Consider the following 13,687-nt stretch of genomic DNA (forward strand, 5'->3'; position numbering starts at 1 on the left):
AATGCATAAATTATCTATTACTTATGCATTAATGGTCATTAGTTAACATATTTTTTTATCTAGTCATTATTTAATATATTAACCTAAAATGTAAGAAAATTAATCTCTGTTTTTATGATAAATAAAGAAATATTATAGGACATTATTACACAAACTGACTTAGTACTAAAGTATGCATGGCATGTGTTGTGGGTACTTAGACAACGATATATATATTTACATAGACCTAATTTATAAATACATAGAAAACACCCATGTCCCACACTAATAAACGCCCGTTCCAGGATTTGAACCTGGGACCATCGGCTTCATAGGCAGGGTCGCTGCCAACAAGGCCAGACCCGTTCTCATGATTAATAGACATATAAATACATAAAAAGTTAAAGCATTGATAAAGGGTTGTTGATAACTGGATGCCGAAAAACATGATTTATAGATGCATATTAGCGCGAAATAATCAGTTGATCATCTCATTAGCAAACACTTGGAATATAAACTGTAGATAAAGTCATGTTTGTCCAGGGCTGTATGTTTTCAGATGCAGGCAGTGGTTCAAATTTGTTGGGAACGAAGACCTGATACATCTTCCCATAGAAAAGTTACATTTATTCAAACATGTATGTGCACATCATTTTGAAAATAAAGCTTTTAATAAAATAAAAAACACGACTTAAAAACTGTATTAAAATAATTCGGGTCCACATTAAGCCCGACCAGATAGTAGTCCAATTAAGAACTATCCACTATATAACATACAACTTAAATGTGGACTTGATGCTAACCTGATTTCGAGTACAAAATTTGTAGACAGGAGCCTATGTTTCAACCCTCCCCATTTTATCGATATCGATAAGAATCGCAAGCGTGTAGCGTACTACACTATTTAAATCGCTTATGTTGGTACTATGGTTCTTTGACAGTTCTTTGTCGTATATTTTGGTAATGATTTGCGAAACAAACTGATTCCACTCGCTAGTATGGAAGTCCCGTCTCTTAAAACGTATTGATTATATGCTCTTTGATTCCGAATATTCCGATCTTGGCGTTATAAAAATAAACCGCAAGAACCATGACAATGACATGCAGTTGCGTCGATGTAGATCTATCATAAAAACGTACATGTGACGCAAGTGACAATTGTCCAGGATTAAAAAAATATCTGACAATTAACATAAAGCAATACAATACCACAAAATGTCAAAAAGAAAACAGATTTATTATAAAAATACAAATTATATACAAAGCTTCGTTTTAAAACGAATGGTCGTGGGTTTCGGCAAACCCCGGCTCTTAACAATGTGCATCTTGTAACATGTACCGATTGCTTTTCAGTAAAGTAAAATATCATGAGGAAGATGGAGTAGCCCCAATAAGGTATATTTTCCCTTCTGGGTTAGAAGGTCAGATAGTAGTGACACAGGGAGATATAGTGAAGAATGCGGAAAAACAAGCATTTGTTGTGTTGTTAGTCTAGTTTTTTTTTTCAAAATTTGAAAATGAACGCAACAGCATGCTCAAAGCCCCCTGTGAGTCAGAATCTGTTAAATTCAGGCTTAAGACGAAACAGGAGCTGAGCCCGTACACAAATTTGAGATTTTTAGGTAAATATCGCCGTCGCGCTGACGAGTGTGGCACCCCGTACCTAGCTAGAGACTATCCCTTGTGTGTGTACCAACAAACTAAATTTTAGACAAACGTCTTCTTCTTCTTTGTCGTTGTACTCTTTGCAGAGCGTCGTGGTCAACTGCTGACATCAGGCGCAGATGTTGCTTGCCGTACGATTTCTCGCCATTTTTCGCGGTTGGGAGCCATTCTGGCAAATGCGTTCAGGGGTCCATTCATGGCAGATTTGATTTGGTTAGTCCATCGCATAGGTGGCCTTTTGCGCGGTCTTTTTCCGTTTGCTCTACCCTGCACTACTAGACGCTCTATGGAGTCGTTGTTTCTCCTCGAGACGTGACTGAAAAAACTGAGTATGCGGGTCTTTACGAGAGTCGAAAGGCGCTGCTTGATACGGAGTTCTTTAAGAATGGAGACATTAGTCCGAAACTCGGTCCAGGATATCCCCAGCATTTTCCTCCAGCACCATATTTCTAGGGCGTCTATCTTCTTCTCCTCTGTTTTTCGGATAGTCCAGGTCTCCGCAGCATATAAGAATATAGGAAAAACGAGGGCCCGTACAAGCCGAACCTTCGTGATGTTTGTGACGTTTCGGTGATACGTAGCCTATACGTAAAAACTAGCCAAGACAAATCCTTTATAATTTCAGGATTTTCTACACAGCACAGAACATGGCACCCATATAGATCTCAATTCCGTTGTCGGCGAGTCAACAACGACACATATTCTTAATATTGAACTTAATTGGCTCTCATTTCACATTAATGTTTTAAATTAATTATAGGCATAGACATACCATATCCTATTGTAAGTACAAAGTTTCAGAGCAATCTAGCTAGCCGATTTAAAATGAGAGCGTAACTACATTTGTATGGAGAACCGAATTTGCTGCGGACGCACAATGTAGCATAATCGGATTAGGACTAACCTCGAAATCTCTGTAACAGTCATGAAATTTATTATGTATATAAATTAAAGGCCCCTTTTTCATGCCCAAACCATTTAACATTTGGGGACCTCGAGGAATCGCAGGCATCTTGGAAAATGTGTACCACCCAGGAGAAATTCGCGTTTTACTCTAAATCTACATTCTTTAAGAAAATAAAGTGTAAGTCAACATTAAAGCTTATTAAATTCTACACAAAAAGTTCTCGATATCTTTGCGGAAAAATACATCTTGTTATATAAAATACTTGCGGAATCTAAGTTTAGCGCTTATACACTTCCAGGGGACATTCTCTTAAAATGAAACTCGGAGGAATATGAATTCCATTTTGATCTATTCCAATATTAACATTTTACTCGACTGCGACTTAACCAGAAAGTAGGGTTATGGGTTTAAGTACTGATGATTCAATACATCCTGTAGCTTAGAATACTGTACGGATTTTTTTAAATGACGTCTCGTTAGATTCCTTTTACTCTTCACAACCAGTTTACACTTGCTTTTTACCGAAAAATTGAACCAACCGTCTTGAGACGACTCCGATTATTAAATCATATTTTTTTCTTTTACTATTAAGCGGATTTCAATAAAAGAGACATCAGTAGATCCATAATTAGTACACGAGTTCTATGCAATACAAAGTTACTAAAATTAACGGAGGAAAACTTTTTATGGCCAAATAATGTGATTGCAAAAACAGATTATACATCTTAAATGGGGTTCAAACAATAGTGATAGTAATCAGATATGACACCTACAATTTCTGGAATCCCTGTTTGCGTGTCTTAAAATTTGAGCTTCAGGGACCACGAGGATCAGACGGTACAGGATAAAGTATGCAAATTTTTCGTTTTTTCTTTTATCTCTATAGCTATGGATTTATTATGAAAATTGTGTAAGGCTAAGTGAAATCTTATTAAATTTCACACAAAAAATGTTTACAACACTATGTCCCTAAAACGAATCATAGAAATATGCCTTAGAAGTCAAATAGTTGTACTACTGATATGTAAAAAAAACCGATTTCAAAAATTAGTATGTAGTATGAAATAAAATATCATCCCGTTTTATATGCGCTAGCAACTGATACGTTTAAAGTCGGTACCAAGCCAAATAGGTACAATCCTGGTTCTTTCTTTCTTATCGAACTACACCAGGGCTGGCATTCGGGTTGAGGCGGGTTGACGTTTTTAAGATTTTATATATAACATATGAAACAGACATAATGAAAAACTTGGTTTATAGGTTTTCCTTTTATTTCAAAATATGCAATACAAATATACAAAATATGCAATATTAAATCCACAGCGACAGAAAAAAAAAAACAAATAAGTCACACACTTTTTCCTATGCCGTCTGATCCCAGTGGCCCCTGAAGCTCAAATTTTAAGACACGTAAACAGGGATACTAGAAATTGTAGGTGTCCTACAATTTCTAGGATCTCCGAGAGTGTGTTATAGGGATCGTAAAATTGATTACTGTCACTATTTTTTGAACCCCATTTAAGACCTAAAATCTGTTTTTGCAATAACATTATTTAGCCCTAAACTTTTTTCATCCATTAATTTTAGTAACTTTGTATTGCATAGCACTTGTATACTAATTGTGGATTTACTGATGTATATTTTACTGAAATCCGCTCAATAGTTAAGGCGCTAGAAGAAAAAATATGATTTAATATTCGGAGTCCTCTCAAGACGGCTGTATTGATTTTTCTTTAATAGAACAAGTAAAAATAGGTTGAGAATGGCAAGAGGAATCTACCGATATGTCCGGGTAATCCGTCTAGTATCCTAAGCTACAGAGTGTACTGAATAATCAGTACTCATACCCATAATCCTACTTTCTGGTTAAGTTGCAGTCAAGTAAAATATGGATATTGGAGTAGATCATGTACAAATGTATAGTTAAAAGTGGAATTTTTATTCTTCCTAGTTTCCTATTAAGAGAATATCCCCTGAAAGGGTATAAGCGCTAAATCTGGGTTCAGCAAGTACTTTTATAGCAAGATCAATTTTTTTCGCAAAGATGTCTGGAACTATTTTGTGTAGAACTTAAGAAGCTTGAATGTTGCCCTAAACGATGTTTGAATAAAGAACGTAGATTTAGAGTAAAACGCAATTTTCTCCTGGATGGTACACATTTTCCAAGATGGCTGCGATTTCTCGAGGTCCCCAAATGTTAAATGGTGTGGGCATGAAAAGGGGGCCTTTAATGTATATACATACCAAATTTCCCGACAGTTCCAGAGATTTCGAGGTTGGTCCTAACCTAATTCGATTGTGCTAATGCCACTATGTAAGTAAACTGTAACTGTATTGCGGACTCAACCTTAAAGTTATATTTTTTTAAGAATTAACGTTGACATAGTAACGAAAATAATAAACACGTCAATTGAAGTAAACATTATTATTATATCCAAGAAAAGTTTGCAAAATAGGTACATTCATGATTAAGATGTAAAAATATGTGAAACACCATTAATTATTGAATTAAAATTATGATTTTGTGTTAAAACATAAGAGGCAAATTATACAGCCCGATTACACGGGCTACATATTAAAAATGATTATCATGGAAACAGTAAATATACACAGGTGAACAAAGTTATAGTAAAATAGGTGCATAATTTCAGGGCTTGCCTGGCCCACGCATGCTGTACCTACCTACCACGACCACGGCCGTCTCCTACCATTACATTTTTCTAATACGTATGGCCTTACTAGTTACTAGCGAACAGTATTCCATGTTCTTGATCTAGAATTTAAACCCTTAACTACATATTTGTGGCGCTTGGGGTTGAATTTGAAACTCTAGCGTGGCTCTATGAGAGCGCCTTATATAGGCTTCTGGTGACCAGAGGGCTGGCCTATATTTCACTCAGCGGATCAGCATTGTTATCCAGCAGGGCAATGCAGCCAGCCTTCTGGGCACCCTACCGAGCGACCAGAATGTAGGGCAAATATTTGATTTATAAGTATTTAACTTAAGTGTTTTTATCATGTTTTTTATTTAAACTTACAGATGTCCAATTACCAGCAAAGTTTTTGAAGAGGTGTAGTTTTTATATTTCCTGGTATCAAACTGATACAGGAAACTGGAACATCAGTAAATAATCTACACTGAAGAAAATGAAATATAGTCACAGAATACTTTAATGTTTTATTTAATTGAAGAAATCGAACAAAAAAATGTGTTAACTGAAATAGATCTGTTTTTTTTATTATTTGTAGTTGAATAACAGAATTATGTAATTGATCTCCTTTTAACATAGGAATCATCTTTGTGTAGGTACAGTCGGCATCAAAAGTAGCGGATCAAATAACGTTTCATAAGTAACTGCCATTCTGTATCAGCTTAACAAAAAGTGATGTCTTTAATATAGAACAACTAAGACTGTAAAAGATAACGCGAATTTTAGAAATTTATCTATATTTGGACAAGTTACCCGGAATATCAGATACTTTTGGCGCGTTGTTTCATCCGCTACTTTGGATGCTGACTGTACATATAAACAATAGGTATTTAGGTCTTGGTAAGTAATATAGACTGTACAGTAGGTTAAATCTTAATAATTTGAGATCTCATACATGCGTTCCGATATATCTGATAGAAACTGTACATACAATGGGGGTCGCGTATACGAGTACAAAAAGCATTAAAATAGTTGTTGATAGACCAAGTGAGCCAGCTACTAAGGTACCTATATTTGTATCAATTTTATGCATAATGTAATAGCGCAAAATAGTAATTTTTTTTGACAAATGTAGAATTATTTTTATAGTAATAAAGGTTATTCATGAACCATCTCTTTAAAAAAAACGGACTTTATCTCTAAATCTATACTTATAACTTGGTTCGAGAATTCAATTTTTTTACAAATTTAAGCGTTCATAGGAGAATATGTGGAGCGAGCATTATTCGAAGTGTAGGTGTGGGTTCAACAAAAAGATCGCATGTCAATAATGCTTTATTGTTGATAAAATTCAACTAATAATCGCCTTTACCGACCATCAACAGTGTAGTCCCTTTTTAATTGATTGACGTTGTCAGGTATAGTTTCACTACTCGCCGCCGCATTATTCATAGCGCATTACTTATCCTATCGGATACAAGATGTCGCTGATTCTTGTAAAATTATGTTCTGAAAAAAAAAACGCTTTACTCTATGCCATATATTGTATGAAAGGAAGGGTATTCCCTGTCGTACGTCAAAAAATCCAAGATGGTGCCCAAGCCCATGGACAAAAAAGTCTAGCAATAAAATCAACACTTGTCAAAATTTGACATTAGTAATCCACAGTCAGGTGACAATCAAATCAAACCGAACCACTTCGAGTTCAGAGCCATTTCAAACTATATAGTAGTAATAAACAAAGTTGATTTTTGTTTGATTATTTTTTCTATGAATGAGTTTTGATTGTTCCAAATGATAATATCCACAGTTGATAGAATCAACACTTGATACAATCAACATGCGATAGAATCAAGTGTTGATTTGATGTGGACGCGAAATTTGACAGTTGTGCATGTCGAATAAGGCCCAAGTATAGTATTACAAGTACGAACTATAGACGTCATTTGTTCATGTATTTTATTGTATCAAGTTTCTGGGGATATTTACAAGAGCGATTCATTTAAGTATTATAGCATGTTCTATAAAAAAATGAGTCACTTTCTCTCAAACGATATTTAATTAATTTCATTTCATTGAAAGGAATATACCTATACAAATGCCTACAATACTTTACAATAATCCGTATGGGTCGATTTAACAGATAAATAAAAAACAAAATATCCCTCCCCATTTCACCTTACCTCCCACTTGAGGCATCATGATTGCATGAACATAAATCAACTATCCTTGACAAACAAACACACAAACTACTTATTAAGTATCCTTTTCCATTATTTGTATGGTAAAAATAAATATCGATTTTATGTGACTTTCAATATAAAATCGCTTTCTAAGGAACTTACTCTTTAGTTAGGTAGTATGTACTAGGACGTTTAACGTGACTAGGTAGTTGGGGTTTTGGACACAAACATTTATAAGAGCGATGTTTGCGTTCTTTAGGTATTTTATTATCTAACATAAACTATATATATGATGCGTTGCGTGGAAGAATTACATGTAATTATTGTTGTGTTGCTATCAGTACCTAGCGGGATATTTTTGTCATAATAATATTTATGTGCTATGTTGAGCCCTATATTTAGAGTACTGTACTCTGAGTTATGCAGAGCTGAGCTCCCTGAGCGGGGACTGTATATGTATGGTATTGAGCGAAGCTAAATGATACGCTTACAACGCCACATGCCATGCAATGGTAAATTGTAACCAGTTACATACCATACGAAAGAAGTTAAGAAGACTAATTTTGCATAAAGCAGACATCTGTTAATATGATTATGTTGTAAGTTTCCTTAGGTGTAACAAAAAGGTAGAGATTGAAAAATTCAAGCAGTCGAGTCTTCAACAGCCCTATTGGCTATAACAACCGTCTCGAAGAAACATCCCGCGTTCGATTGACAGACGTATTCCAATTTTAATTATAGGATATGAATTAGATCTGGATTAGAGATGGATTCTTTCAGTGCTAAAAGTGACATTTCTTCAATTAAAAATGCCATTTTTGACACTGATAGATCCGATCCATATCTACTCCAGGGGGGCGATTTTTTAATTTCTAGTGCTCGGTTTCGTATAATTCCCTTCAATTTATCTCCACTACTAGACATTTAAATTCTACTAATATCATTGAAAACGAGTGGTAAATACCACTAGAATCTCAATTTCTTTTGTTCGTGTTTCTAAAATATCATTTCGCCGTTTTCCACAGATTTTCGAGTGACGAATTCGAGCGCTCGTAATTCAAAAATTGGACCCCTGGTCGCATTCATATCCTATAATTAAAATTAGAATACGCTTGTGTTTCTCGAAACGATGAATTTCCCAATTTTCCATACAATGTTAGTTATTGACCTAACCACTTAAAGCCTGCACAAATTATTCGGCGTTCTCTTTAACGTTTAATTAAGCGCCACAACTGAACAACAAGCAGTATTTAAAGACAATAAAATAAAGAACGTTACGAAAATACACCCAAACTTTGTGTATAAATAAGTACACTCGTACAAAAGCAACAATTTATTTAGCCCCATTTAAAATGAGGCAATAATTCTAAATGCACATTTTTTGCTGCACAATAAGGTTATTTTTAAAGATTATTTAGGTACGGTTGTCTTCAAAAGCAGCTGGGTCGACATATTATTATTCAGTAAGCGGAAACGTTTTAGACGTTCAATATTGTCGACTTTTTAAAATTCCCAGGTATTTTTGAAGTCACCATACTCAATTTACACGTCGAAATTGCGGATAATTAATATTTTATATAATGTGTAAATTCAATACGGGCAATTATTACAACGGTCGTTAGTATAGGAAAGAAGGTCTAAGAAGTGTAAAAAGATAAATTTTGCTCATAAATACAATGAAAATATTAATCAGACAAAATAATTCGGCCCGCAATCATGCAATGTAAAGCAACACGCAAGTTACGAAATACGAGTTTTTTAAAGTAACCATCAACGCTTGTTTGCAGTTACTATATAGATCTCGTATCTCGCAATTTTATGTTTTGTAATGTTTGAAGTACATTACTGCTCGGTAAATTAAAAAAAAATACGGGGTCATAGTTAAGTGTAACTTAAAAAAAACTCCTTAATTAATGATTAGACGGATGAATTATGTCTGGTTTGGTTTATTGCCCGTATTGGATTTGTACACTATATAATTTTTAACTATAATTTTGCCTGTGATGCGAGACTAACCTGCTGGCTTGTACCTTAACTTCTTCTGAGCATGCACCTTAACTTCTTCATAGCATTTCCAAGGTTGTGAGGTTAAGGTTATTTGGCGTCATTTGATGAGCGTAGTGTATAGCCTACTCTGGCAGTCGTCACGTCGTCCTCGCACATGTGACATCACACACTGACCTGCTCTCGCTCAACGTCCAGGTAGTTGTGGGGCACGTAGCCCTCCTCGCCGCGGTAGTTGCGCGCGCGCAGCCAACCGTCGCCGTCGCCCTCGCCAACCACCTCCAGCTGCTCGTTCTCTATGATCGACAACTCGTCTGGATTTTGGGCCTGCGAGTCAAAATTAAACATTAATCAAGTCAAAATACTCAAATGTTTTTATTCGAAATAGATTCTTATACACACATTTTGAAGGTCAAGAATTGGAAAAAATAATATATATTTGGTAAATATAATAAAGAAGGATATTACTTATATAAAAGGCATACCACCAAACGTGTTTATCTGTCAAGGTATTAAATATCGATACGGACAAAGTGACAAAAAAAAATACACATTACTTTAATCTTTGGACCCGGGTACGTCCTTAACTACGTCCAAAAGAGAGGTATGGGCATTGTGAATGTCATCTTGCTTTGTGTGGTAGGGTACAGCGCAGCGAATGTCATTCCAGATCTAGAGCAGAGCCCAACTGGGGAAGTACCTCCACCTTACAGAAAACCGCAGCCAAATAACACTAGACCCTACTCATAGTGTTGTGTTCCTGCCGGTGACTAAGGTTGCCAGAGCTCAACGAGGGGTGGGGGGTTAGTGCCGGCAACGCGCATGTAACTCCACTGGAGTTGCAGGCGTACATAGGCTACAGAGACTGCTTACCATCAGGCATGCCGTATGCTTGTTTGCCACCGACGTAGTATATATATATATATATATATATATATATATATATATATATATATATAGGCAATAAAGTCCTGTATACATATTTTTGACACGTCGTCCGTATCGATATTCAATATCTTGACTGTACAATCTACTCTATAATATTACACTACTCAACATCAGCAGCTGAACCCCAAAGTAACAAAACACATAATGCTCTAAAAGTGAAAATAACAAAAGTAGACCATCTTTGCAGTCTCCTCATTGATTAGTTCTCTAACTGTCTTTGTTGCATATACAGCTGAGCTCAGTATTTTTGACAGTGCTACAATGTGAGGACTGTAATCTAACCGCACTAATGCCTCGGTGAACGATTGATTATGATTACCTACATTAAACTGTATTTTCACCTACATATCTAAGTAAAAATTCAATAATAATTCCAGCTCAATTAATGATTTACTGACGTACGGACTTACGTAGAATTAATTGACACGCTCTAATGGGTTTCGTAAGTAACAGAAAAGCTCAGAGAGCTTGAAACGTTCACATGCAGTTGTAGTCTACAAATTTAACCTCGAGTTGAGATCAATACAGATAGATTGGATCAGCCCGAGCGAGAACTAACTTAGCCCGTCAATTTTTTTTCATTAAAGGAAAGATTATTTAAGACTGAAGCGTTTGAAAGGACGCAAAGATGATGTAAACTAGGTCAATAGAAACTCTAAGAAATTTAATACATTTGCTTTGCTTTTCTATTAGAAGTGTTTTCGTAAAGGTATTTTAGTTAGTTCGGGGAAACTAAGTCGGCCTTCGATAAATTAAAGGCAAATTCCTGTAGAAATCTAATATGAGCTTTTATCGTAATCACCACATTTTTAAACAGCTGACTTGACTATTCACCCACTCAAAAACAAAGCAAAGCGAATTTTCTTTCTATTCTTATTTTCTAGTCAAAATATTTTCAAATATATATTTATAAAGGCCTCGAAGACTACGAAATGCAGCAGAGCATGTAAATTGTAAATACGCAACACCAGCGTTACATAGACGTAGTTAGGCAACATGTCAGCCAACAATCGGGGGAGCATATTTACGAGATCAATTTAGACCAGTTTTATCTTTGTAACGTTATACAAAATGCATCAAATTACTGTATGTACGAATCAGAAAAGGTTTTGGTTAAACGCATTTCGTGGAAAATACCCTCGAAAGTCGGTCATATTATCGAGTGTGTGAAAGGAGGTAACGATTATATTAGATCAGGGTCCGTAGACAAGATGGCAATCTTTAACGCTCCGTAGCGAACCAAGCGCAACTGTCTCTGTCGCACTAATATGGAGCTGGCTAACCACCCTAAGTGGTACGTACTTTTTTTATACATTGACTGTCATAAAGTGATGTTAGTGGCAGGCAGATAATGTATTAAATGGCAGGATTGAATTCTAAGCGGAGGAAAACATTATTAATTATAAATAGTCACATTACTATTAATAAAAATGTTTTTATTTTTTAGTTATATTAAAAATATTTCTGTAAATTAATGAAATTTCAAAATTAATGCAAACCTATATTCGTTTCATTCCTTATAATAGGTAATCATAATAGTCCACAGAGCAAAACGACTTGATCTTGGTTGGCTTCAAAGGGCACATTCTATCTAAAAAGTATCAGTGGCTTTCGTTTACGAAGTAACAATCTATGGAAGGTAGAGGCAAGGAACAGAAACTCCTTAGGCAGAACTGTTGCAAGTGTCCAGCTGTCAGCTATAAATAATAGTTCCAAATCTCTCTAGAGTAGCTAAGAACCTAGGCGTTATTGACGGAGTGATGTGCGCTGTCTATGATTAGATTTTTTCTCAAGTATTTATGCCACTTATTTATGGTTTCTTGTCGGATACTTTTTGGTATATGGAGATTCTGTTCCTTGCCTCTACCTTCCATATAATAATCTACTAGAGTAGTTAGCTAAACGTAAACACAGGGCCGGATAATCTTCTGTGCCGTTCCGTGTTTGGGTACGCCCAGTAATTTCAAATACCGATTAGATCATAGTACCTAACGGTACGTGGCTACGATGTAATACCACTCCAAATGGATCACAATATTACATTTCCATTTCAATCAAATAGAAGCAAGAGGTGCCTCTAAATTCGTCTGGCGGGACTATTGGCTTCGATAAATTAATATACAGTCTTGCTGCGTTAGTTGCATAAAGGAGGTATTATGTTAATTGAATGCGTATAGCAACTTCAAGGAAAACCCGTTGGTTAGTCGGTTCCAATAATGTATACGGCATGATATGGCTTATAGACACTACAATACTCTATACAGTAAAAATACTCTCCAATGCCAGACGAGATAGGCTTTGCCTGGTCTGGAGGTCCTCCGACTGATTAAACTTATTTGTGTCAAAATAAACAATTTGTATTTGTAAAACTTTATATGTAGTTTGTAGTTATAATGTTATCTGAAAATATTGGCGTAGGACATTACTTTTACAAAAAGCATTATTCGTTTGTATGAAACATAATTTGAATTTTCCGGGGATATACGTTCACTTTATCTTAGCCATTTTTTATCATAGATAATATTTTAGGCAAAATTATTTTGGACTTTTTTTGCTTTGTGTTTGAATTATAAAATAGAATCATAAGGTCCGCCGTATTTTTATAAAATTTGTATTTTATTTTAAGCCTAATTGATTTAACGCACTAATAGTTCTGATTTGATAGGAACACGATGTATTTAAAGGTAATTTAACACATTCACCGCTGAGCTACGGTCTTAGCGCTACGTCGTAGCCGGTAACATGGCTTTCCCGGTATGTAGCGGAAATACTTCAAAGAGGCATAACGACAACGTGTCGTGATTAACGGTGAATAGGCTAACTGAAGGACCAACGCTTGCATCACACAGTGTAGGAGTAGAGCGCGGTGCACTTGTAAAGCGGAGCGGCGTGCTCTTCAGCGCCGGCTGCCGGCGCCTCGCCTCAGTTGACCTGCGTGGAGTCGTCCCGGCCCACTGCCAGATCCACGAGTCGCGCCTCCAGCTATGGGACCAACGTTTACAAAACTCACCGTGTAGGAGTATAGCGCAGTGCACTTGTAGAGCGGAGCGGCGGGCGCCTCCGCGCCTGTTGCCGGCGCCTCCGCCTCCTGCTCCTCGCCCCAGTTGACCTGCGTGGGGTCGTCCCAGCCCACCGCCAGCTGCTCCATGCGCATCCTCTCCTCCTCCAGCGCTGCTGCGGAAGAAACGCTTGTATTCCAGCCCATCTCCCGGGATTCATCCGCGGCCGGAGGGTCCCAACCAATCACTCTCTCTTCTCCTGTGTTACACACAAATAAAGAGGCCTTCTTTACACTGTGCCTCGGGTTTTGAGCCTGATTGGATTTGGGAACTCGATAAAAGTCAAAAGAA

The 13,687-nt window shown here is 36.5% G+C and overlaps 1 protein-coding gene across 6 annotated transcripts in view; it reads right to left on the bottom strand.

Moving 5' to 3' along the window:
• LOC133522438 (protein nervous wreck) overlaps nt 1–13,687 on the bottom strand; it is an 81,998-nt gene that overhangs the window by 20,133 nt on the left and 48,178 nt on the right. For 4 of the 6 annotated variants that reach the window (XM_061857892.1, XM_061857828.1, XM_061858109.1 and 1 more), the window contains exons 12-13: nt 13,348–13,595; nt 9,567–9,716 (exon numbers count right to left, since the gene is read on the bottom strand). In XM_061857892.1, coding sequence (XP_061713876.1) covers nt 9,567–9,716; nt 13,348–13,595 — 398 coding nt within the window. The remainder of the gene's footprint in view (nt 1–9,566; nt 9,717–13,347; nt 13,596–13,687) is intronic. The other 2 variants (XM_061858031.1, XM_061857952.1) reach the window with 2 other exon arrangements.

Source organism: Cydia pomonella, chromosome 1 (genome assembly GCF_033807575.1).
Source record: "Cydia pomonella isolate Wapato2018A chromosome 1, ilCydPomo1, whole genome shotgun sequence".
NCBI lineage: Eukaryota > Metazoa > Arthropoda > Insecta > Lepidoptera > Tortricidae > Cydia > Cydia pomonella.